Consider the following 27,505-nt stretch of genomic DNA (forward strand, 5'->3'; position numbering starts at 1 on the left):
CATTTCAACAAGCCTTCCCTGAATGACTAGCCATGGTTTTTACTGGTTTTTTTAAAAAAGTTTGTTATTACTATTCTGTTTTATTCCTTTTATCTTTTTATTGTTCACTGCATATGAAATGCATATTTCATTCATACAACACATGTTTTATAATTAATCCATCACTTTCATGAGCCATGATAGTAGCCACTAACTCAGGTGGCTTTGAAAGAGCATTAGACAAATTTATTTAGTTGAATCCAGGATCTGCATCATGTGGGAGGAAGGGCTGAACTCATTGAAAGCAATTTCACACATTTTTGGAGGATCCTAACTCCGCCCACACTCTGCAACTCACCCTATTCAGCAGGATCACTAGACTTTCTATGTAGCATCCAGTATCAGAGGCAGTAATCCTTTGTACCCCAGTTGCTGGGGAATGTGGGTGGGAGGGTGCTGTTGCACTCATGCCTTGCTTGTGGGTGCCATTGCATGATGTCTGTCAAGAGTGCCCCTTACCACCAATGCAGAAAGATGTACCAGCTCAGCTTGCAATGCCATTAGTATCACACAACCATTGCATCCCCATCCTAACCCCCAAATCGGATGGTACAATGGCTCAGCAGGATGTATCTGACATTGATTTATCCAAGGTCATAGAGCAAAGCCAGGAACAGAGGTATGTTATCATTCCATCGTAGCCCTGTGCCGAGGCCACAAAGAGCTTCTGTTCATGCTGGAGCACAGGTTTCATTTCTGCCTGTATGACTGTTTACACATTAGGCCAGGAGCAGCCACTCAGGCGCCATTTCTCCATCAAAGGGAATCCTACCGCTTTTCTTCTCCCCCCCTCCCACAAATGGTTCAATTGCTGCTTTGATTAGTGATTCATTTGAACTTGCATTTTTCTGCACAGGGAGGGGGTGGGTTGTGTATGATTCTGCTTGCATTAAAGTGAAAGGGATCACTCCGGAAGATTAAAAGGAGAATCAAAGCTCTGTCCCTTTTTGCTGCCTTTTGAACTGTCTTGGGCCTCATGCTACAATCCATCCATCAAGCACACTGTACTTCTTTTTACGTTGTCACACACACACACACCAGTGTGACACTTTTTATGTTGTCACACTGGTGTCCCCCTAAATCTAAAAATAGGGTGTATTATGAGTTTGGATTAGGCTGACCATATTTTGGAAACCAGAAGGAGGACAAAATGGCCACCCCAAGGGGGAATGCCCACCAACATGTCCAGCCCCCAAAGGGGCATGTCCACCGACATGGCCAGCCCCCAAGGGGGCATGCTCACCCAAACATGTCCTTGGTCACAGGTCTGATTTCAAAGCATTCAATTAAGACAAACCTGTTCTACATAACATCTTAACATCAAAATCACTGAAATAAAGACAAGTGAGACATTCAACATATCTGAAATTAACTTCATTCACTCCTACTTTTGTAGCTTTTGCTGTTCTTTGAAGCTTTTGCTATACTCTGTGTGATACATTCTCCCCACTTTGGATGAAAACATTTGTGATAAATAATAATATTTGTGCTGTTTGCATATCCATATAACATGGCACCTTGCCTTCTATTGACCCTCAATCTAAAACACAAGAAATGAAAACAAGAACAAAAATGCATTTTCAAATGCAAATTCAAAACTTGCCCCCCCCAAATCAGAACTTGCATTTTTGCACTTCAAATTTCACTTCTCAACTTTGATTTTGATTACTGAGTTTAAAATTGCAAACCTAGGCATTAAAATGTGAACCAAACCATTTTCTCCCCCATTCATAATGTTTAAACACCTTCAGTTTAATATTTTCAACTTCAGCTTTATTTGACAGACACTGATTCACACCATCATCTTCACCGTTGTAAGAAGATGAACTTTGCATTAGGTAGTCAGGTAGAGCTGTGTCTATTTGACCCAGCAGAATCTAAAGCATATTGTGCCATACATCTTGTAGTAAAACTGTTTTATAAAATTGTAAATCATATGAAAAAGTACCCCAAAATTATCAGAATAAAGATCATATTAGCTTATGAAAGAAACAAGACAGTAATATTTATCAATGCATTTTGAAGACTAATGTACACACACACACACACACACACACCACCCAAGCTGCAAAACTCACACACCACTCCCCATCATTCAAAAAAAGTGTTCAAAAACAACAGGATTATCTATTGAACTCTGCAAAAACAGCTGTCGCTAGCGATGACAATGAGCTTGTACAGGAATATAAAACTTGCCTGTCGGTGAAACCATTTCACGTTATTGTTATTATTTATTATTTATTACATTTATATACCACGCCATCGCCGAAGCTCTCTGGGCGGTTTACAAAAGTTAAAAACTGTGAACATTAAAAACAAATTACATGGCTTCAAAAAGAAAACTGCAAGTATGTAAGGAAACCGATGCACCGTCTAGCCAGAGCAAGTCCTTCCTTTCATATTTGCAAAAATATGCCATCCCACAGTTTGAGTGCATCAAGGACAGTGGCACATAGAAAAGTAAAGTGGAAGAAGTTAATTAACTCTGTGATGGGAAACTCCGGGTTAGTTACAAATACCTCTTGAAAAACGGAGTATGACTTTGATTGGTAGAGTTTAGCTTAGCCTAATTATGGTTTGGCCATAAACCCTGCTTTTAGGATGTTTTTAGGATGTTTTAATAATGTATACTGTGTTTTCAATTCAGTTTTATATACTTATTGTTGTTCTCCACCTCAATCCAAATGGAGAGGTGGGTAAGAAATTATTATTATTATTATTATTGTGCACCAAGAGGCTTTTTATGTTTGCATACGTTTTAAAGCAATGATATAAAACTGCAACAAGGGAGCCACTATGCACCGAGCAGGAACTTGGCTGAGAAGCAAAATTACTCGGCTGACGTCTGTGAGACCAATAGTGCATGTTTACTGAAATCCCACTTTGTCCAAAGAGGCTTAACCCTAGTTAAGTGTGTTTAGGATTTTCATCCTAAGTCTGCAACTGAAAGCACGTTTACTTTGGAGTAAGTCTCAATGAATAAAGGAGACTGGCTTCTGAATCGACACGCTTAAGGTCTAGTGGTGTGTGTCCCCATGCCTTTTCTTGGCCATTGTTCTGGATGCCCGTATTAGAACCTCAACAGTTGTGGTTGCTATTTCCTCAAGGGAGATGCCCCGTGTTTGTTTTATGTGCATAGATTGTTATGACTTCTGCCCTATGACCAGAATTCTAGAGATGGACAGGAAATTTAGATAAGGGAAGAAAAACAACGCTCACTGGACTAATTCCTCAGGATGCACAAGTCAGTACCGTGTGATGGTTCTGTTGATCCAGAGCTTAAAGCTCTTTGGGGGATTTTTCAGAGCTAAAGGTGCCTCTTTTGTAACTTGAGCTAAAGAGTTAAGCTCCATGGATGCCCATCACAGTTAAACATACTTCTCCCAGTGGGGAGAAGCTTGATATGCACTATGCATTGCAGCATGTATGAATGCATGCTGAACTCAAGAGGTAAATGCCAGAGAACATGGCTAGCTATGGCCTGCTCTTTGCGCTGGCTGTTAGTGTGGGCCTAGGCTTTCTCCATCACCCCTCGAGGCAGGGTCTGTGGGGAGTGAAGCTCCATCGATTGCCTCCTGCGGACTTCACGCTCCTCCCAGTCCTCCTCTGGTTCATAGCCTTTGAAGATGGCTAGCCTCTCCGAGAGGGTCTTTGTGTGGGGGAAGAGAGCATAGTTGTAGAGCAAGGAAGCCACTACTGCTCCAGCCATCGGGCCCAGCCAGAAGACCTGGGGGAAGCAATGAGAGGGATGAGGGTGCTGACAAACCAGTAGTAACATACTTAGATAAAACCTGGTTCCAAAACATAGTATGTAGGTTTCTTAGGCTAAAGTTCACGATTCCATTTCAAGGAGGTGCTGGGATTTTTCAATCGGTTGCAACTAATTTCCTAGGTGGCCTCTGGCCAAAAGATTTGGTTGGTTATTTCAGTTCATTGTGTGGTTCAGCATATTCTGCCCTCTGGGTCACATGCAGCTTTCTTCTTCAGCCATTCGTTCTCCATCTTTGCTTCTCTCTTGCTTTCTCTTTCTTGCTCTGGGTTGCTACCCTCACCCCCACCCCAAGTCCCACCTGCATTTTACTAAGGTCCTCTCCAGCTTCTATCAAGCTCACACTTCCTCTGGCTTCTGGTTTTCTTCTCTTTATACCTGTAGGTCCCTTTGCCTGCCTTGCCTCTCTCTAGGATCTACGTAGTTCAGCTAATTGGTGGCCAGATATCCTTCTGTACACGCCACCACTTTGTAGGGTGCCCAGGTGTCCAACTGTACAGAGCACAGCGTCCTCAATTTGAAGGCAACCTCCAATTCATCCTTCCCCTCCAGATGTGTTAGATGACAACTCCCATCCTCCCCGGACCAGACTGCTATTTAGAAAGGCATCCAATGTACTTCTGAAAAAGCAAGCAATGCATCACTGCTGGCCCTAATTTCAAATCTGATTGCCGTATTATTATAAATCTCACAACCCAGTGCTATATCTAGAATCAAGAGGTCTGCAGTTTGACCCACGACGTGGAAATTTGAAGAATATGTGCATATCTGCCAAAGAGATTTTTCTTCCTCCATTTTTTTCAGTTCAATGAACACAAATGATAAGTCATCTCAAAACATTCAGATCAAAACATGGACACACACACACTACAGATCCAGTGAGAAACTGGCCTAAAGCTGGCTCAAACCAGAATCTGAAGAGTTCACACAGCTGTTAACTAGAGCCAGGGTGGATTTAGAATCAAATGCCAAGTCATGAAGAGCAAACTAATTAAGCCTTTTCCTGTTGCAACCCAGCCCAAGCAGGTAGGCAACAATCGCCTATGGTTCACCAAGGCTGTTGTTGCCAATCAGTCATTCCATCTCTCTTCCGATTGCCAGCTCTCACCTCCGTATAGTATTATTCTCCGATTAATCAATGAAATGACAACAAGCCTCTTGATCCTAGGGACCCAGACAGGGCCACATGGCTAGAGCAGCTCATTGGGCCAGGTTTTAGGCTGGTCTTCCCTATTTTACCATGGAAGGTCCCAAAGTCTGGAAACAGCCCCCTGCTTTGTTGATATTTCACATCTGGGGGATGACTTTGTTCACAAAGGGTTAATGCAGAATGTGGCTGCCTAAGTATTGGTGGGGGCGAGGCCATTTTATCACATAATGCCTATACTGCACCAGCTGCACTGGTTGCCAGTGTGTTGCTGATAGGGTGACCATATGGAAAGGAGGACATGGCCTCCTCTATCTTTAACAGTTGTATAGAAAGGGGAATTTCAGCAGGTGTCATTTGTATGCATGCAGCAACTGGTGAAATTCCCTCTTCATCACCACAGTTAAAGCTGCAGGAGCCCTGCCCTCTTTAGTATCTGGTCAAGAGCGCAGGGCTCCTGCAGCTTTAACTGTGGTGATGAAGAGGGAATTTCATCAGGTGCTGCATGCATACGAATGACACCTGCTGAAATTCCCTTTTCTATACAACTGTTAAAGATACAGAAGCCCTGTCCTCCTTTCCATATGGTCACCCTAGTTGCTGAGCCCAATTCAAAGTACTACTTTTGACCTTCAAAGTCTTAAATGTTTTGGGATCGTGTTATTCGAAGGACTGCCTTCACCCATATCAGCCTGCCCACATGTTAAGATCAGAAAGAGAGGCCCTTCTCATTGGCCCACCCGTGTGAACAATTAGGTGGGTGATCACGTGTGAGAGGGCCTTCACAGCAGTGGCCCCGCTCCTTTGGAACAAACTGCCATTGGAGGTCCACCATGATCCATCATTGCAGGCTTTTAATAAGGCCTTGAAATTATATTATTTTACCATAGCCTTCTTGTGATATGACTACTGTTGATGCTATTGCCATTGTTGTTGCTGGTTTTATTGTTGGTTTTTATTGTTTTTATTGCTATTTTATTGTGTTTACACTTTTATGGCTTTGAATATTTTAACTGATTTTTTTTAATGTATTTTATTGCTGCAAGCAACCGTAGGAGGGCTTCTGCCCTGAAAGGTGGACATTGGAGAAGAAATGTTTTAAATAAATAAATGAAGCAATGTGCAAGAATGGTTGTTTCTTTCATCCCCTTCATCTGGATCCCAGACAGTGTGGTCCTATGCATGTCTACCCAATCAGAACTAAGCTCTATTGAGCACAAGCTGGCTTACTCTCAAATAAGTGTCATTCCTCACCCAGAATCCTCGTCATCAGAGGACAAAGGGGAAGAGCAAGCTCCAACAGATCCTGCGAGGGGACCAGTAGCCAAGGTGAACAGGAGCCCTTACTCTCAGAGAGCAGATAAGACCCAGCAGAAGCCCCTTTAGTGGACTCTGAGAATGATGAAGGGGGTCATGAGGCTCCTCCAACCCCAGCTGAATGCAGGTTACTGAGAGCGAGGGATCAACGTCAGCAGGCTGCCAGAGCATGGAAGCTACGGGGATAATGGCCAGCACCTGGTTTGGGGTTAGGACTTAACAGGCTCAGAGCAGCACAGCGAAAATGCTGGAAACAACACACCCACTTCAGGGTATCCAGCTTCCCAGGGGTCTGGACTCCCAGCCATATCACAATCCCTGGAACTGTGATCCTGAACTCTGCTTGCATCCAGCAGCCTTGCTCAGTGGCTCTGGACAGCGTCATTCTACACCGCAGACGTTCAAGCTGAGGAAGTTTGTTGCAGTTTATCTGGCTCAGCCTCCACACTTACTATCAACGGCCGTAAATCTTCCCTTGTAGCCGACAAACGTGGACAATAAGTGGGCAAAGGCTGACACTTAAAAGTTAAACCTCTCTGAATGGGGAAAGGAGTGTCTGTCTACATTGTACATACATGTAAATTAGGGTGACCATATGAAAAGGAGGACAGGGCTCCTGTATCTTTAACAGTTGCATAGAAAAGGGAAGTTCAGCAGGTGTCATTTGTATATATGGGGAACCTGGTGAAATTCCCTCTTCATCACAGCAGTTAAAGCTGCAGGTGCCCTGCCCTCTTTTAAACCTGGTCACTCTAGTATAGCTCCTGCACCTTTAACTATTGTGATGAAGACGGAATGTCATCAGGTTTTCCATATATACAAATGACACCTGCTGAAATTCCCTTTTCTATACAACTGTTAAAGACACAGGAGCCCTGTCCTCCTTTTCATATGGTCACCCTATGTAAATGTAGGTGGATGAACACAAGCAAGCCACAGGGTGGCCGAGTGAGCAGGCTGTTACCACGAAAGAGGAGCAGCAGTAGTAATGGCGCTCCAGGTTGGAGAGGTTCTGCAACATGGGGCCATTTGGTGACCCTCCATTCATATGCCTCCTTTTTTCCTTTAAGGAACCCAAGGGGGCATACATAATCCTCCTCCTCTCCATTTTATCCTCACAACAACAACCCTGTGAGGTAGGCTGGGCTGAGAGTCTGTGACTGGCCCAAAGTCACCCAGTGGGTTTCCATGGCCAAGTGGGGACTAGAACCTGGATCTCCTGGCTCCCAGGCTGACACTTTAGCCACTACACCACACTGGCTCTCTGAATGGGGAAAGGAGCATGCTGAGCAGCCACCTCTGCCATTGCCCTCCATTAGAGTGGGCACGTGTCCTAATTCACAAAGAACAGTCCTCTATTTGATGGGCTGCCTGGTCCAAGTCCACTTTAAAGATAAAGAACCCTAAGAAGGCATTGCTGGGAAGGCACTGGAAGTGGCCTGTCAGCAGCTAACACCCAGACAGCAAACTAGGTCACCTGGACCCAGTCTTCCTTGATAGGGCGAATGGAATTTCTACTTAGTTTTAGTAATTACTTTGAAATTGGCATTGGTACATTAGCATTCTATGTGCATATTTTATGCAAAACTGTATCCTCATTTTTGGTGACACATTTCCTCTTTTATGGAGATGCATCAGTGGCCACCTTACTCTCGGTGTGCCAGAGGAATGTAGAATCAGTTGAGGCATTGTGGGCAGGCTACTGCTGCTCTTTGGAGGACCACTGGAGAAGGCATGGGAAGGACAGTGCTAATGGTGGTGGTCATGTCACAGTGCCGGCTCCAGGTTGTTGAGGTTTCTTGGGCAAAACACCCTCAATGGGCTGCCTCCTTCAGTGAGTTCTACTTTCTCACAACCATTGTCACCAGCTCCTTTGGTTCCTCAACCTTTTTCTCATCCTTTTGACTGCTTGCTTTCTTGGCTGGCAGAGAGCCAGTGAGCAAGCAGGCCGTGCATCTACTGTTCTTCCTTCTCTCCACCACTGTTGTCTGGGCCAGAGCAAGAGACAGGTGAAGAAGCAGGTTGCAGCAGGAAGAGAAGGAGCAACTCCAGGGGGCTTTCTTCAGTGGGCCTCTGCAGGGATGTGGATCCTCAGCAAGTGCCCAACCATCCCTACCATTGACACCAGCTCTAGATAGTCAACTGTTCATATGTCATTGGGAAATATTTCCAGCATACCTTGAACCACACTGCTTTTAAGTGAGTTCAGAACAGACCATCGCAAGGTAAATGAATGCAGCATATAACAGTAGTGTGACATTGTGTCTGGCGAGTCAGGCAACGTGCCTTGGGGTAAGAATGAGGACATCCCAAATACAGAAGAATTCTGTTAGAGATACGGTGACCATATGAAAAGAAGGACAGGGCTCCTGTTTCTTAGATGCAACTGTTAAAGATACAGGAGCCCTGTCCTCGTTTCCATATGGTCACCCTAGTTAGAGAGTACAAACTGTTTGGAGTCTTACTTACCCAGTGGCTCTCAAAGTCACCCACAATCACAGCAGGACCGAACGATCTAGCAGGATTCATGGAGCAGCCAGTGTAGTAGATCTGGGGGCGGGAAGGAGATGCCTGAATTATTATGGATTTTAGTGTTGTGGTCAAAATGAATATACTGTGGGTGTATGGAATGCTTGTTTCAGAGTCACAGACATACAAACTGAAGTCTCCACTTTACATTTGCAGAGCCTTGGACCAAGTTTTTCTTGAAGCGGGAAGTCCCAATAGGACAAAACTTGAGGCATAGGGTTGTCTGTAGGCAGGGAAAGCCCCACGGTGGCTGCAGTTCTGCACGGCGTCAGCTGTATGATGCAGCCACAGTTCTGCAACTTTTTCAAAGCGAAGCTGTGCTTTGAAAAAGTTGGGGACTCATAAGAGATTGATGCTAATGTCATAAGATATTGTTGCTAATGGCATTCTGTATACTGCGGTGGATTAAAGGACTTGGCCAGGCCTTTCAGAGGAATTCTAGAACTGTCTTCTCAGGTGGGAAATAAAGAGCATGAAAACCAGCACTTTCTGGAGTGAAATTGCAGTGTTTTCAGTGCAAATTTATGGCCCTGATACCATAGGAGTGAGATATGGGACATTTAGGCAGGTTCTACATGACTGCTTTAAAATGGTTATAACAGTAGTGACGACTATTGGGGCCCAGAACGCACTCCATATACAGTTTTCAAACCACTTTCAAAGTGACATATCCTGCTTGGTGTAGATCTGGCCTTAGAATGGAACTCTATGAACACTTACTTGGGAGTAAGCTCCATTGAACACAGTGAGACTTATTTTTGAGTAAGCATGTATAGCATTTCACTATTAGTGAGTGACAGCAGCCTAGCCTATGGATGGGCAGAAGGTAGATCTGGATCTAGTGGTGGATTTCTGCATGGTTTGCAGTAGATCAGCAAAGATTTCTAACTCCCAATTATTTAACAAAGACCAGCAACAAAATGACTCCCTCTATCCTAAATTTTCTTATGAAATGAAGAAAGCTTGGGGTAGTTAGGAGAGGGTTTTTGTATGGAAGGACTATGACTTGGATTTGATTCTACTACTCAAAACAAATGCTGGTCTCGGGAATCTTTAATTTTTGCACCAGGCTCTGGTTGATGGATCTTGGGGTGTTACTAAAGGAACTAAGGCCTAATCTATACCAAGCAGGATATTGCACTATGGAAGTGGTATGAAAGAGGGATATAAAAGGCAGGAGCCACACTACTACTTTATAGCGGTATTGAAGTGCACTGACAACTGTTGGGGCTCATTAACACATACCATATACTTCTTTCATACTGCTATACCCTGCTTGGTGTGGCTCCTGCCTTTTATATACTGCTTTCATAGTGCAATATCCTGCTTGGTGTAGATTAGGCCGAAGTAGATCTCACAAGCGTGAAGTCTGCCCCACTACTGGGCTAGCCAGTAGTTGCTAGCCCACCTGGAAATGTCTGAGAGGCTTATAGCAGGGCTGGCATATGTAATGGTGAAGCAATTATCTCAGTTGAGCAGATGAGAAGTGAGAGAATTTGAGAGGTGGGAGAATTGAGCAGGTGAAGATTTTGTTTCAGTTTGTTTTGACAAAAAGTTACCAAACCTGGCAAAATTCTCCATATTCAGGAGACGGGGAAAAAAGTGAGATAGGGATATGTGTAGAAGCAAATGTGATCTCATCAAAGTTCTTCAAATTCCACATTGAAGCTTGTTCTGTCCCTTGTCCATATCAAATTGTGCTCTTTGTCATTTTGCAAGAAAATGTGTGCATTTCTCCCCCAAATGTGCTCATCAATTGTGCACATCTTTGAAATGTCTGCATTCTTATCCCATGGATTAAAATGTGTTTCTGCATGTTCTGTACTGATCTCAAACAAACTGAAATGAATCTCTCATACACCCCTGCCCTGAGATTGTTTTTTTAAATGAATGTGGGAGAAACTGAAACTGACAGATTGATCCATCCAAGGCTTTGAATGTTTTCTCTTAAAAGTCAGGTTTTGTATCCCCGTACATTCGATCATCTTAGGGCATGTGTACATCATACCGGCATAGACGTTTCCAAGAGGTTAGACTCTCTTCAGGTAGAAGAGACATTTGTTGTTTAATAAAATCTTTGTAGATTACTTAGCAAGCCTCGTCACTTGCCTCCCATCGAAAGCAGGAGTTTTCTGAAAAACACGACAGGAGGAAGGGAGGGGGTGGATCTCATGATATGATGATCACGGGATCCCCCTCTGTCTACATGCGGTGTTCAACGGCCCAGGAGGAAGAGGACATGCTGACCACCATTTTGTTCCTGTTTTTTAATCGGAAAAGAGTGCAGAAGCACTCTTTTAAAAAACGAAAAACAAAAAAACTTCCCTCTTCCTCCACGCCAACCCGATGGGCACAGAGCTCCTGCGGGACTGCGGAAAAAGTCAGGATAGAAGGGTAGGGTGATATCCCGGGGAAAGGGAGGGATCATCCCTCCCTGCTCCCGGGATCCCCTGTGTGTCATGTGGACACACAGGGATGATCCCTGGGATATCGCCCCGTCTAGCCATTCCTCTAGTGCTGAGTTAGTGGCCTGCTCTTTTTTCTGACAACAAGCTACTGTACATCGCAGGCAGGTATGTCACAAGCCTCTCCATGCTGGGAGTAGCTGTACTGATTGAATTTGGCTGATGCAGTTTGGCGAGAAGGTCATTTCGGTTTGTTTTTGCATTGCAATTTCCCAAATTTGCGAAGTCCTTCATATTCAGGAGATTTAAAATAGAAATCAAATGTGGGGAAATATGAAACTGACAGATTCACCCATCCCTAGAGGCAAATATTTGAAAAAGCTATCCAGACCAGTGTCCAAAGAATAGCAAATGGAGGAAGGATGAAATGGTGAGAGAAACATATTCGAGCAGAAAAGAAACCCCTACAGGTAGATTTTCCAGGAATTAGGATGACCTGGCTCAGAAAAATTTAAATAGGGTTCCCAGTTTTCAGCAAATCCTAAATGATTGCTGGAAGTTGATTAAGGATTAAGTATGCCTGGAGAACACAGAATATTTTACTGCTTCCCAGACATGCTGGCTGGTTGTCTGTGTGGCTGAGGCCTCTGCCCCTAGACATGAAAGAGCTGGTCTTTCAGGTAGAAAATGTCTCTACTTCTGTTAAAACCAGCTTTTCAACTGGCGTTTTGCTGCACTAAGCAAGTTTAACTATTTCTCCCCCCTCCCCCATTCTAATGCCAACTTTGATGAAAAACTAAGCTTCACTAACCTTTTCAGTGGCTCGTTTTTCTATTTGTCGAAGCAGGATAACCATGAGTTTTACTTATCTAAACTTATAAAAATGCAAAACACAAATATTAACCAGGATTGAGCCAAAAATGTTTCTTGTGATTGTTTTTTTGGTAGTGCTGAAAAATCTCCAGCACCCTATAGCTTGGGTGATTTTTTCCCCCTCCTTGTGAAAATGTTTCAAATATTCATTTAAATTGTCCTCACTTACCTTCATTAGTATCATCACATAGCCAAGTGTATTGGATTTGATTGGTGGGCAGTCAGGTGTGAATTTACCCAGAGCCATATGCAATAATTAATACAGTGATTAATAGAGTAAGTACACCGATTTGCTAGAGCAGTTGGCAATTTTATGATTTAGAGTTGGTTCTTACAGCTGTATTCACATAAAATGAAGGTCAGTGCTTTTTGTGTGCCTGCTAGTAACAGACAATGCACAGTATTGCTTTGAACAGCTCTGCACAGTCTATACTTTCTCAGCTGGTAAGGACTCACCTTTCTCTGTTCAAAGACGGAAAGACCTTGGTAAAGGGTGGGGCAGTGTGGATGTGCTTCCCGACAGTTTTCCGACTTGCTCTGTAAAATCCTGAGCAAATTCACCTGCTACCTGTTCTCATCTGAATAAGGAAGGTGCACCACGTGCTCAGATAATCAGCCCCATTAGACGGTAACAACCACCACTCTGGGAATCAGGGTGACTGAACTGAGAGTTAAGGATATGTAAGCTTTCTTTGTTTTTATTCTAACTGCATCTATTTCCCATCAATAAACTCTATCATTCTTTCATGCAAGAAGAAGTCATATTGGTATCCTTGAACCTGGTTGGTATTGGTCCTGGCTGGACCATGCCCAAGTTTAAGACATTGAGTCTGATGGAGTACCAATTTATAACATCATCCAGTTCATAATGCGATCTCTGATTGGTTAGGATGTGCCATGCAATTAATCCAGGAAGGTCGGAAGAGTAAGTGTGTGTGTGTGTGTGTAATTGAAGTTGCAAAAGCTAGATGGTACAGTTGTGCCAAACAAGAGGTTTTAATAGGTTGCATATTTGAAAAATTGAAGAGTTTTCCACCCCACCAAATTGACTTGTTTTGATGGGAAAATGGAAACTAAAAAATATTTGGTGCAGCCAAATATTCCGGACATGGGAAATTAAGAATGGTGTATTCCGCTCTCTCTGACACTAGACTTGTGCCCTATTTTCAGTATGGTCTTACATGCCTGCTCAGCCATAGTAAAGAATTACTGTTGAGATACACACCCCAAGAAGGTGACCCAAGGCAACAGAGAAACCAATGGACAAGGCTGGGGAGCCCACATTGTCGCTCCTGCGGTCATCAGTGGAGGCCAAAATGCACAGGACCAACTGGAAGGTGAGGAATAGCTCCACAGTGACCGCCTGCCCTGACGTTGTGTTATTGTGCACCTGAAAGAAAGAAGAAAATTAAGCATCTCCTCAGAGACACTTGCTCTCATTTTGCACAATTTCCAACATTTAACATGTTGAGTACTGAACATTTTCAAATATATGACACTGACTTTGAAGCATATTATTTTAGTAAGTTGCTTTATTTATTTCATTTCATTTCTATACCACCCAATAGGCAAAGGTGTCTGGGCGGTTCACAAAAATTAAAACCATAAGGTACAGTGTAAACTATAAAATAGGAAAGCTTAAAACCAATTTTTTAAATAAATAAATAAATAAATAAATAAATAAATAAATAAATAAATCATCACAATCCTGAACCCTTTTAATTGGTACACTACTGCTGGGGCATTTATTCACAAGTAATTTCTGCATGACTCTTTCTATGGCAGTATTACAAATGTGTGAAGTGAACCATAGGTGTGCACAAGGGGTGTGCCAGGTGTGAAAGCAATAAGCGCTGAATTGGGGGCCATTGAGAAGGGATCCAGAAGGGGATCCAGATGCAGCAGAAACAGTCCTCTGACTGCCCTCTGGCTACCCCACTGCCACCAACAGTGCACTGTTGCTCCTGGCAGCAGGATTGCAAAGGAATCACTCTGCCAGGAGCCTCTCTACCAGGAGCCATGCTTCAAAGATGCCAGGAGGAGGGGCCCCAAAGGCTAATATCACCTCTTAAGCCCCTCCTCTGGCCAGTGTCACTACAAATCCCACCAATGCTGGGGCTTGAGGAGCATCTCCTCACTCCCCCCCCCCCACCTGCAATGGACCTCCTGTGGTCAGGCAAGCTGAATGCAGAGTAGGGCAAAAGTGCCTAAAGAGTTTAATAAATAAATGAATAAAAATAATATCCTTTATTACTGAGTATTCAATAAATGTTCCTCTTTAAAAATAATAATCCATGGGTGCACACCCTAATGAAATGTGCGGCACACGCCTATGAGTGCAACACAGAAATCTAACAGAAGAACAGGAATAGGTAAAGAAAAGCGCATAATAACAGCATGGGTGCAGTTTCAATCTCAGCTCATTGTATCAGCCTGTAAAATGGGTATAAAAATACCTTACACTTTATAGAGTAGTTAAAATGGTGACTGGGATAAAAGAAAATATTGTTGCCCAGACATTAGGGCAGCATTGGCTAGAAAAGCAAACTGTGTTGAACGGTCTCCAGTTTCAACTTTGGGGTAGAAACAAGCAATTCCTGTGTCACATAACATTATTTATTTATTTATTTATATAGCACCATCAATGTACATGGTGCTGTACAGAGTAAAACAATAAAATAGCAAAAACCTGCCGCATAGGCTTACATTCTAATAAAATCATAATAAAACAATAAGAAGGGGAAGAGAATGCACCAAACAGGCACAGGGTAGAGTAAAACTAACAGTATAAAAGTCAGAACAAAATCAAGTTTTAAAAGCTTTAGAAAAAAGAAAAGGTTTTAGCTGAGCTTTAAAAGCTGCGATTGAACTTGTAGTTTTCAAATGTTCTGGAAGAGCGTTCCAGGCATAAGGGGCAGCAGAAGAAAATGGACGAAGCCGAGCAAGGGAAGGAGAGACCCTTGGGCAGGCGAGAAACATGGCATCAGAGGAGCGAAGAGCACGAGTGGGGCAATAGTGTGAGATGAGAGAGGAAAGATAGGAAGGAGCTAGACAGTGAAAAGCTTTGTAGGTCAACAGGAGAAGTTTATATCGGATTCTGGAGTGAATTGGAAGCCAATGAAGAGATTTCAGTAGTGACTACAGATTGTGTGAATATGCACATTGCTTTAAAATTCTTGTTTGGTGCCCAGTTTTTCTTGGTTGCTGATGCTTTTGTACCCCTTCACCGCCACCACCCTGGCAACTTTCTGGTTTAGTCATATGGGTGGTCTTACCTAATCAGTGAAGGGAAAGATGTCACTGTGGCCTTAACTAGACCTACCTGTTAGCCCGCGACGGAGGAGGGAAGATATCACATTGCGTTTAATGCACGATCCCTCCTCTGTTTACACGAGACACATGACGACCTTAGAAGGAGAGGTGTCACTCCTGCCATTTTTTTATTAAAGGGCCAGCAACGCATGAATGCTCGTGCACATAAGGTAAGTGGTTTTTTAATTTTAAATTACTTTCCCCACTCCCCCCACCCTACCCCCAATGGACGCAGCACTCCTGTGCATGGCTCCTGGCTCCTTGCGAGGAATCACGCAGAGCTGGTTCAACCCGGAGCACCCGGCCACACCTTCCACAGTCTCGGACTCAGCCCGGGATCGCAGAAAAACCGGGGCCAAAGGGGAGGGTGAGATCCTGGGGCAAGGGAGGGATCATCCCTCCCTGATCCCAGGATCCCCTGTGCGTCATGTGGATCACCCTGGGATAAAGCCCCATCTAGCTATGGCCTGTGATGATGTCCGGGAGGGCAACTGTATGTGAGGACAATATAAACGAATAAGTGGACATTTTTGCAGTGAGTCACCAAAATTGCTAAAATGGAGAGATATTAAATAGGGGTGTGCATGGACCCCCCACTCCGCTTCACTTTAAGATCCGCCATTTTCGGATCGGCCCGCTCCGCCCCGCCCCCACTCCGCCTGTGCCCACTCCGCTCCGAGCTCCGGATCCGGATCGGAGCTCCGGTCCCCCCCCATAGGGGGGGTTACCGGGCCCTGCCGCCATCGCCGCCCATGCGGCGACGGCGGCAGAGCCCGGTAAGGAGGAGGGGGGCCTTAACTGCCTCCGTCCGTGGTCCGTCGCCGTCTTCAATTGAGCCTGCGGTTCCACCAGGAAGTCTGGGCCGCAAGTGCGGCCCAGACTTCCTGCTGGAACCACGGGCTCAATTGGAGACGCTGACGGACCGCGGACGGAGGCAGGTAAGGGAGAGGAGGGCGGGGGGGTTACCAGGCCCTGCCGCCATCGCCACCCATGCGGCGACGGCGGCAGAGCCCGGTAAGGGACCAAGGGGGAGGGGGGCCTTACCTGCCTCCGTCTGCGGTCCGTCACCATCTTCAATTGAGCCCATGGTTCCACCAGGAAGTCTGGGCCGCAAATGCGGCCCAGACTTCCTGCTGGAACCAAGGGCTCAATTGGAGACACTGACGGACCACAGACGGAGGCAGGTAAGGGAGAGGAGGGCGGGGGGCGTTACCGGGCCCTGCTGCTGTCGCCGCATGGGCGACAGCGACAGCGACAGGGCCCGGTAAACCCCACTTACCTTTCCGGCGGAGCTCCGGATCGAGGCGAAGGATCCGCCTTCACCTCGATCCTCTTCGCCATGCTCCGCCGGCCCCCCACTCCTCTTCGCCTCCGCCTTAAGGGCAGGCGAAGCCCCCCGCTCCGCTACTGCTTCTCCGGTCCGATTAGAAGCGGAGCACATCCCTAATATTAAACACTGCCGAAAATCTTCATGGAGAATTGGGACTACTTTTATAGGGTTCCTTAAAAAAAAAAATCTTAAAATGAAATCAGGAGAGTTGGTTGTCCTTACTTCCTTACTTCCACTTTGGTACTAGCTCTCTGTCACAGTGAATCAGTAGTTATATAACTACGTCTTGGGTTGTGTTGGGGGGAGGGTGGGAAACCTGAATGAACACAAAGATAACATCTCTATTATTCACCTCTTTTGCAACTTCAATCACGTTTTGATTTGCCTTGGATGGATATAGGCCATTGGGTAAGAGTGTGATATGCAATGCCAGTGGCATTCTAGGAATAGCAAAGATTTTTATCTGTGACGCACTTGCACGACTGAATACCATGCAAAACGTGCTTGAGTACTGAAATGTTGAATACCTGAATGCAAAGATACTTGATATAGTCATGCCTGGCTTGCAAGCAGACAGGGCTATAATTCCAGCCGGCATAATTTGCGACCCACCAAGCTGAACGCAGCTCAGTAGCCAGGGCTTTGCATCTTATGAAAACTTCCCTAATTTTGTGTAGTCCCAAGCCAGCGGCAACGCCAAAGTGGCTTATTGAAGTCTTGCAGGGCCACCATAGATGGCTGGTCGACTAGTGGGTCTCAAGTAGGGCTGTATGGATTTTTATTTTTATTTTAAATCTCTTCCATCTGTGTTTCGTGCATTATCAGCCATCTTTCATTCTGTCATCCACTCATTGATGTAATCAGGTGTTGTTGTTGTTGTTAACCAGAATTCTTTTCTACTTGTTCTAATTTACATTAGCTCTAATACATACTTGCACATTAGTTAGTATACAAATTAGTGCAAATCCCTACCTCCCCCCCCTCCCAAGTGAAAAACTGGTCCACAACTTCATGGAATCCATGTGACTTAGAAAAAAGCTGGCCCATAAAAAATAAAGAAATTGGTTCATAGATCTGAAGTCATTAGAATCCACTGTGGATTCTCTGACATCTTTAGTTGCAAGTTGTATGCAAGCCTAGTATATGCACTCCCCACATGATCATTTGGGGAGTGTCTCTCAGAAGCATTCCTGACAACATTCTGACCCAAGGTCACCCAATATCTGTACCATGAGAAGCTGAATTCTGTTCCTTGAATGCATTGTGCAAAATGCACAATTAATAATTCCTTTTTTTCTTTTAATCAGAGGGCGGGGCAAAGACTGGAATGCCCCAAATTTTGTTCTGCCCCAATAACATCTGGCTTGTGAGATTCCATGATATATTGCCCTCGCTTCTCTTTGCAGCCATGAGAGCTAGAAACTTCTTCTCCATAAAGGAAATAAAAATGGAGTGTTTTAAAGTGTAGAATCCAGGACTACATTCCAAAATTTGCATTTATGCAGTGCACTCGTGGAAGCATGGCGAAACACACAGCCTTGCCCAAGATGTATGCTTAATCCATGCTGTCAAGGAACTTCAGCTTGTTTTTCCAGCTGTGATCCCTGCAAGTGAGTCAGAAGCTCATTATGAAAGCAAACAGAGTGATTGGAATGCCAGCTGAGTCCATCGGGGTGGGGAGAGAATCCCAGAGCATTGCATCAGAGAACTCTTTTGTAGCATGATGTGGATGTTCCACCACACATGTCTTAATGGCAACCCACCACTTTTGGGAAGAATCTCTGAAGTTACATGCCTTTTTGAAACCGAGTTACATACTAAACATGGTTCCAATTTCCTCACTGGATGTGGAAGCTGATGGGGAGTACTAATGATTAATGATGATGATGATGTTGATGATGATAATAATAATATTGCTTACCCGCCTCTCCGATTGGATCAAGGCGGGGAACAACAGCAAGCATAAAATACATAAAATACTGATTTAAAAACATGGTATACACTATTAAAAAACATCCTAAAAGCATCCTAAAAGTATCCTAAAATTACACTGGATAGGCCTGCCGGAAGAGATCAGTCTTAATAGCTTTCTTGAATGCTAAAAGACTGTCAAGCTGACGAGTTTCCTATTCTGAAGCTTTATCTATCCATTGTAGCTATTTTGGCTGGAACCATCAGCTCGATTCACAGATCAGGGATCACTGCTAGGCAGCGCAATCCTACCCTCTGCGGTGGCGTGGAGGGATGCAAGGAGGAGAGAGATCCTCTCGTGGAGCAATGACCACGTCCTGTGCCCTGGGGTTTTACTGCAGCCAAGGGAAGCTTCTTCTTCTTTCCTTCCCATTGACTGCACAGGGTGGGGTAGTGTTCCTTCAATTTTGTGGGCATGTTGGAACAACCAGGGGGCTTTGGATCCAGTGGATCCACACACACCACTGACACACCCAGCTCCACCAGATTTCTTGGAGGGACACCTATATTGGCAGAGCTTTCTGCCAGCATACCAAGGGACCACCGGTGGCACAAGTGTCATCCCACTAGTAGTCCTCTCTTTTTCTGCCACTGGGGTGACACTTATGTCACTTCCCATGGCCCCTTCTCTGCCCTCCTCCCCAGTGAAGATATAATTGCTTCCTTAGATGCCCCTCCCCTCATTTCTTCTCTCCATACCTATTTTAGGTATTGAGCACCTATATGGAAATATGATACCTATTTTCTGTTTGCTCTAGCTAGATTTTCTCCTTTTATCTTTCTCTTTTCTTTCCCTAAGGAACCTCCTTGTTCTAAAGTCAGCTAAAACACCACAAAGGACAGTTTCTTCCCAGAGGAATCTGTGGACCAAAGCCTGCTATTTGTCCTGGCAGAACAAATAGGCAGAATAAACCCATGCTATGCACTCTCTTTTTTTAATGTGTTACCTACCACAGGAGCATCAGGACATGTTCCCCCAGCTAATGCCAATAAATTATTATAGGACACTTTTCACATGACTCACCAAGAAAACACAGTCAACCGGCCAGGTATGGTGGCCCAAAGATGCTCAATAGACCTCTTTGTATTTGCTGCTTGCTTGGCACTGCACAAAAACAGGCAAAATTACCTGGCCGGGGAGCTGTGTTCAGCTTGGCAGGTTGCAAATTATGCAGGCCTGAGTTATAGCCATGACTGCTTGAAGCCAAGCATGATTGCATCGAGAATCTGAACATTCGGTATTCACAATTTCTGTATTCAAGCATCTTTTTCTTGCATCCAATGGCACAAGTGCGTCACACGCAGGTAAAAATCATTGTTGTTGCTAGAGAGGCACAGGCATTGCAAATTGCGCTCTCCCCCAAATGGCATAGATCCATCCTGCTGCAACTGACATAAGGTGAAGGCCAATCAAAAGGCATCTGACGTGGCGAAAGCGTGCAAAATTGAGAGTCACAGCTATTCTCCAGGGATGTCCACCATGATATCTGACTAAATGGATACATAGCACCCCTGAGACCTAATTGTATATTATTGTCATTATGTAAGTGTCCTGACTCTGTTTTCTGGTTAGCTGTAGTAAAAATCAGTGAGTTAATTATTCTGGAATGATGTAACTCCAGTTAGGGAGTTACAGTCACACTCTCCTTTGAGGACATCGTGAGTGTCAACAAATACCTCCAGGAGGTCCTTAGCTAGCCACAAAGACTTGTGGATGATTCAAGAGCTACTCTGAGACTTCCTTTGGAAATTAACTCAATAAATCACCTTAATTGCTCTAACAATACAAACCATGTTCACGTGGATTAATTACAGCTCGCCTTCGTCTACACTCTTGCACACTCATAGCAGATTCGGTATGTTGAAGGTAGTTCCTCTGCAGCAGGGGCATTGACCCTTTTGCAACCCAACGGCCAAAACCCATTTTGGAGAACCTCTTGGCGGCTGCATTCCAGTGGTGGGCGGGGCTAAAGGCAAAAGGGGCAGGGGCAGAAATACTAGCATATTGTAGCTGAAAGCTCTTACTGCCAGTCCTGAAGGCTTAAGAGGGGCATCACAACCTTTTAGAATGGAGAAAAATGGGACAAAAGTCCAGAAATGACAAAGTGATGATAGGTGGTCAGGGGGAAGTGGGTACAGGGGAAGGGGTGGCCACCTGGGCAACCCTGGAGGGCTGGATTAGGACCTCTGGAGAGCCAGAGGTTCCCCACCCCTGCTCTTCTGGTTTAGGGCAGTGGGAGTTCACACTGGGTGCTAAGACTGAGGGGGACCTAGTCAACTGTCCTCTGCCCTCCACAGCACACTATTGCCCCTCCCCAGGAAGATAAGGGTGGCTGCTTCAGCCACTTCCCCCGGTTCTTCTCTGCTGAGCACCATTCCCCATCCCCACCACTGTGCCCTCTCTCACCCACTCATCAGCTTACCAGGAAGCAGTGATCTTGGGTGGTGGCATTCAGAACAAAAGTGCCCCCAGAATGCCTCTGGGCCCAAACACACACTATGAGCTCCATCACGCCTATCAGGGGTCTGGAAACAAAGCCCTATGAAGAGAGACTGAAACAACTGGTCATGTTTAGCCTGGAGAAGAGAAGACTGGGGGGAGACATGATAGCACTCTTCAAATACTTAAAAGGTTGTCACACAGAGGAGGGCCAGGATCTCTTCTCGATCCTCCCAGAGTGCAGGACACGGAATAATGGGCACAAGTTACAGGAAGCCAGATTCTGGCTGAAAATCAGGAAAAACTTCCTGACAGAGCAGTACAACAAGTGAACTAGTTACCTAGGGAGGTTGTGGGCATTAGAGGTATTCAAGAGGCAGCTGAACAACCATCTGTCAGGTATGCTTTAAGGTGGATTCCTACATTGAGCAGGGGGGTTGATGGCCTTATAGGACCCTTCCAACTCTAATATTCTATGATTCTAGTCCCCCGCCCTGGTTTGCCTCCGCTTTTTTTTTTAACCTCCATTTCATAAGCGTGTCAAGGTAATGGTCCCTTTTACATGGGTTTGTGGTATTCCACTGTACCGTGAAACCTCCCTTTCACTTGTTTGCTCTTCCACCCCACCCATTCTCCTTCCACCTCCAGTTCATTCACTATGGTACTCTGGTGGGTGTGGGCTCCTTCCCCTCCTTGCTCTGGCTTTGTTGTCTAGCAATTTGCTGATTTAACATTTCATCGACTGGCCTCCATTTCTATGGGCAATGAGGGTGGGGTTGGAGCAGTAAAAAGTCCATTCAAACAACTCAGCACAAGTCCGTTCATTCAATACGGTGTGCTGGAAGAGGAGAACTGCCCTGCCCACCCCTTTTGTCAGCAAGGCTCCATTCAAAGCAGACACCCCCCGACAAAGGAAAAAGCAAAAGGACAGCAATACATGGAGTCTTAAGGGCGAATTAAATCCACTTGGGGAAAATAATCCTGACTTTCCCCGCACCAAAATAATACGCAAAACAGAGGAAAAGAGGTGAGATGGGTGCAGACAGGGACAACGTCATGTGAGTCCCATGCTGCAAAACCAGATACCAGTCATGGCAAGAGTGCATTAAAGCACTGGTGTGATGGAGCTCTATGTTGCAGCTCAGAGGCATTTTGTGTTGATAAAGATGGCGGCAACAGCAGCAGCAGCTGTGGTTGGTTCAGCTGGCACTTCCCTTTACAGGGATGATGGTGGCCAGATCTACACAAAGCAGGATATAACACTATGAAAGTGGTTTGAAAATGGTATATGGAATGTCTCATGGTCCCCAGGAGTTGTCAGTGCACTTCAGTACTGCTATAAAGGGTCTTGCTATTTATTGTTTTACTCTGTACAGCACCATGTACATTGATGGTGCTATATAAATAATAATAATAATAATAATAATAATAATAATAATAATAATAATAGTGTAGATCCTACCAGCATCAGCGGCAGGGTCCATGGGCCCAGGTATTCGCCCCACCATGCTAGGCACTGGTGTCAGACCTGGGATTCAGTGAAACTGCTAAATGCCAATTTATAATGCCACAGGAGGGCTTGTGCCATCCTTTCAAATAGGAGCAGGGAGCAATCATTTACATCGACTGTGTAAAAAAAATCTGCCATGTCGGCCAGGCAGACGCTGAGCAGCCTGGTCACTTTTAGCAGAGCACTGTGTGAAAGACCTCCTTCAACTGGTCCAGGTTTCTTGAACATCCTGGTATGGACACACCCTGCTATAACCCTCCATCCCTCCCAGGTCTACCAGTAGTAGAATCCTTACCCTGTTCATGGCCATGCTGCCCCGGATATGAGGCGGTGTGACTTGATGCAGGAGGGCAGCCCCCGTCACAGCTCCCAGGATCTGCGCCACCACGTAGAAGAAGGCCCTAAGGAGGGAGACTTGGGAGCCCACCAGGCATGCCACAGTCACGGCAGGGTTAATATGGGCTCCACTGATGTGGCCCACTGCCTGAACCAAGGTGGCGATGGCCAAGCCAAACGCCAGCGAGATCTGGAGGACATTTGGTGAGGAAGCAGGCCAGCTGAGAGCCGAACCCAGGCCAAAGAAGATGAAGATCAGCGTGGCCAGGAATTCGGCAAAGACGGCACGAGTGAAGGCCACGGAGCGGAGTTCCCACATCATGGATGATGACTGTTCAGGGGAATGGAGGCTGAGATCAGCAGCAGCTTCAACGCTCCTGTTTGGAGATGGATGCTCTGTCCTGGGAAAATGCCGGGGTACAATCTGTGCATGTATGTGTGTGTGTGTGTGTGTGTGTGTGTGTGTGTGTGTGTGTATATATGCATGCAGACCAACTGGAAATCTTCAAGTGGAGGTGGGGTTTAGAAACCTAATGCTTTTTCATTCCTGTTCCAGATGAGAAGGTTTCAGACCCTGCCTTCTTCTCTGATACGCTGGGAAATTAACATTCACCAGTGCGATCCTTTTTCATTTTTATTTCTTTGGGTCTTCAGAGAGCCCAACCCCCAGCTGCAGGCTAAGTTGCACCATTCCCTTCCCTAACATGCATTTAGGACTTTCCTTCACCTCTGTGCTTTTCTTCTCTGTCTTTAAGTTAGTTCGATTGTTTAACTTCTTTGTGGATTTCTTTGCTTTCTGCTCGTCCTGGGCAGATGGACTTTTAATCCTCTGCTATTCCCAGGACAATAAACAATAACATGTCGTGGTAATGAGAAGCCCAAGAACTACAAATGGGATTTATTATTCAGGAGTCATGCAGAAGCGCCTCATGGAAGGAAAAAGGAAAAGTGGAAAGTACCATCCAGGACTAATCTACACCAAGCAGGATATTGCACTACGAAAGCAGCATGAAAGCGGTATATAAAAGGCAGGAGCCACACGACTGCTTTATAGCGGTATTGAAGTGCACTGGCAACTGTTGGGGCCCATTGACACAGACCATATACCACTTTCATACTGCTATATCCTGCTTGGTGTGGGTCCTGCCTTTTATATACCACTTTCATAGTGCAATATTTATTTATTATTTATTTATTTCATTACATTTACATACCGCCCCACAGCCGAAGCTCTCTGGGCGGTTTACAACAATTAAAAATGGTAAACATTAAAAGTAAACAAAATTAAAAAACCATAAAAAACATAAAAAACAGTATAAAAACAACAGTAAAAACTACACTAAAACTACTAAACCTACATAAAAACTACACTAAACATCCTGCTTAGTGTAGATGAGGCCCTAGTCTTTCCTCACTCATCCTGCCTCTCTCACTCCAGAACATTCCAGACCAACAGTCCAGTTGTTGGGAGTATGTGAATGATGGATAATGTCAGCTCCAGTTCTTTAGAAACAGCTACAATGTTTTAAGATTGCAGAGCAATGCAAACACAGAGCATGAACCGGCTTGGAGATTAAGGTGTCAAAGTTATTCTTGAGATGACTAGCTGAATTCCTGTTCTGACACTTACATAGACTTCCTTGTATCCTGTAACTTTGAAGCCCGTTTTCTGCAGCCTCCAGTGGCCCATCTAATCTGAAAAATCCCAGGTTCTACTCTGAGATCAATTATTCAGGATAATTTTTTGCCCTACATGTAGGAACGGACTGACTATGCTGCCCCAATACTAACGCTCAAGATGTCTGAGCTTCAACTTTATTTCTCATCTCCTTAACTTGGGGTGTGGACCTTTATCCACCACTTTGGAACTCAGTTCACCCATTTCATGCATCTGTGAGAAGCAGACTTTGACCTACACAAATCCATGTCACAATAAAACAGTTAGTCTCTAAGGGATCGCAGAACTTTTTTTGCCTTTCAAGTAAGAAAGAACCATCCCCTGATGACAATTACCGAAAGGCCAATTAGCATTATGCTTAATATTCATATAAACAGCAATTATTATAATAAGCACTTACAAGGAATTGCCTACACATGAATAGCCACACCCTGATATGGGTCATGAGGCTAGCAAACTTGCTCTTGCCTCTCTCTCTCTCTCTCTCTCGGTAATGCAGTCATTCATTATGTTCCCTACCTTTCCTTTCAGGGGTTCAAGGCACATTTTGACTAAGAAGGGAATGGGGAATCATTCCCAAGCACATCTCAACATTCTTGTGCAGAGGGTGCCATTACATAGTTTAGTCACTAGATGACACTGGGTTTAATTGTATCTAGGTGGAGAATTTCCTTTTCCTGTTCTGTTCTTCTTGGAGAGAAATAATAAAGTTTGTGGGTTGTGTCCAATGGTGCCATTACGCCAGCAGAAACCACTGGTGGAATGGATTTACCATCTCCTCTGCAACCAGCTGCATGCCACCCAAGGATGGTGGACCTCATAGATTAGTTTTGATGTGTGTTTTGGGGAGGCTGCACGGGTTTGGGGAGCATTGGAGAGAATGGGGAAGTCCTGTTGCTTGAGCAGACATCTGCGTGTGTGATGTTGGATCCAATCCCTTGTCTAGATTTCTGACATGGGTGCCCTCTAATCCTTCCTTCTGTGACATGGTGTGAGAACTCAAGTTTTAAACCCAGAAATTCCTAATGGGACAAAGAAAATGGTGCCATTCCAAATGTCGTAGAAGCCTTTAGTTTCAATAATCCAGACTTGCTTGCTTTCGCCTGTCCACACAGCTCCACAAAGCAGGCTCCTTCATTTCTTCCCCCCACTTCCGGGTGAGTTTTGCTTATTACGTTCACAAATTATTGTTTTACATTTTTCTTAAAATCACGTGGCGAATTGAGCAATTGACAAAATTCGTAAGAGTATTCAGGCAGAGAAATGTGCAGCGGAGCAGAACAACCGACATAAACCCAATGGACCCAACAGTGAAATATGTGGGAAGTGGATTTTGTGTCAGGTGAAGTTGGATGCACAGGTAAAAAACCTAACTGAACATACTTGGCACAAAACCAAGACCATTTGGCCAACGTTATAGCCATGTTGGCCAGCCATGGATTTAACAGGCATGAAAAAGGCTTCTCCCCAATTGTCACCTGCTTTTATTCCTACAGTGGCCACGTGCCCTCTTTTACAGAGAACAGTCCTCTGAAGGGCTGCCAGAGGACTGGCCTCTATTTGAAGGCGTCCCTTATTCAAAAGGCTGGCCTATCCAATTTCAGTCCAGAGATAAGGAACCATCAGAACGGTTGCCTATCCATAGCGAGCACCAAAGCAGCAGCCAGGCACACAGGTCGCCTGATCACATTCTTCCACACCATAGTGGGCCTGTTCAGAAGACACCTTAAACCCTGCTGGTTAAGGCTTTTAGTTAAGGTATCTTGTGCAATGCATTTTGCTAAACCCTGCTCACTCACTAACTGCAGTCGAACAGTCTGCACCAGGGTTAGCAGCTGTTACCGTGGCTTAAAGTGTTGGGTGTGACAGCATGACTTGCAGTTAGGGTTAACCCCAGAGAACCACAATTTCACTAGCCACAGAGCCTGAAGTGTTGTCTGAACAGTAGGGCTGTGGACTGCCTAGGGTGACCATATTTGGGAAACCAAAAAAGAGGACACCTAGTGTGTGTGTGGGGAAGCAGCTTTCTGAGTCCTGCAGAAAGTACGTTATTCCCCCGCCACCTTAAAGAACCCGATTGGAGTGGAGGAGGGGAAAGGATTTCATTCTGCACCACCACCATCCACTCCAATTGGGGCCTTTTCTATAATGTCCACGAATGACCCACTTTCCCCTTTAAGACCTCAATTGGAGCTCGGGGTGGGGGAATGATGTGCCTCAAGAAAGCATGTCATTCCCTCCTGCCATGCTAATGGCAGCCTTGAAGGGGAAGGTGTGTCATTCCAGGACATTATTGAAAATTATAGAAAATCCCCCCTGACACCATGGAAAGAACAAAAACCAGGACAAATCCGGGGAAATCCTGACAGTTGGTCACCCTAGGACTGCCTTGGGTCCAAACCCCAAATCCAAAGCACATCAGGGTGATTCCGGACCCTCCTGAACCGGATCCAAACCGGTTTGGGCGAAGTCTGAGGTAGCGTAAAGCCAATTGGCTCCGAAGCTTTGGGCCGCCTTGGTGCTTCGGAGGCACCCACCCCAGTCTCCTTACCTGCCTCCGCCGTCCACTACCATCCACCGATGCCCTTGTGTCCGGCGGCTTCCACTGCCTCCGACGCATAAGACAGGAAGTAGGCCGCGTGACCTTCTTCCGGTCTTATGCGTCGATGGCAGTGGATGCAAGGGCAGCGGCGGCAGTGGAGGCAGCGGAGCAGGTAAGGGAGAAGGGGGAGGGGGCTTACCTGCTTCGCCGCCATCGTTGTCTTTGTGTTCGGTGGCAGAGGAAGCCGCCAGACGCAAAGATGGTGGTGGCGGACAGCGGAGCAGGTAAGGGAGGACGGGGGCTTACC

At 45.3% G+C, this 27,505-nt stretch overlaps 1 protein-coding gene across 1 annotated transcript; it reads right to left on the bottom strand.

Annotated features, from left to right (window-relative positions):
• Positions 1-3,550: 3,550 nt before the first annotated feature.
• LOC134395285 (aquaporin-2-like) lies at positions 3,551-23,300 on the bottom strand. The gene is made up of 4 exons (XM_063121438.1): positions 22,938-23,300; positions 13,305-13,469; positions 8,742-8,822; positions 3,551-3,766 (listed from the first exon to the last, which is right to left on the bottom strand). Exons 1-4 carry the CDS (start codon positions 23,298-23,300, stop codon positions 3,551-3,553), a joined length of 825 nt encoding a protein of 274 aa, XP_062977508.1.
• Positions 23,301-27,505: the final 4,205 nt, after the last annotated feature.

The sequence above is a fragment of the Elgaria multicarinata genome, chromosome 3, assembly GCF_023053635.1.
Source record: "Elgaria multicarinata webbii isolate HBS135686 ecotype San Diego chromosome 3, rElgMul1.1.pri, whole genome shotgun sequence".
Classification (NCBI taxonomy): domain Eukaryota; kingdom Metazoa; phylum Chordata; class Lepidosauria; order Squamata; family Anguidae; genus Elgaria; species Elgaria multicarinata.

What these genes read in the sequence shown, in the direction of transcription:
- LOC134395285 (XM_063121438.1), bottom strand. Translation starts at nt 23,300, where the DNA reads ATGATGTGGGAACTCCGCTCCGTGGCCTTCACTCGTGCCGTCTTTGCC. An exon ending in GCAGCATGGCCATGAACAGG is followed by an intron (nt 13,470 to 22,937) that starts GTAAGGATTCTA and finishes TCTTTCTTTCAG; the next exon opens with GTGCACAATAACACAACGTC. An exon ending in GTGACTTTGAGAGCCACTGG is followed by an intron (nt 3,767 to 8,741) that starts GTAAGTAAGACT and finishes TGCTTCCCCCAG; the next exon opens with GTCTTCTGGCTGGGCCCGAT.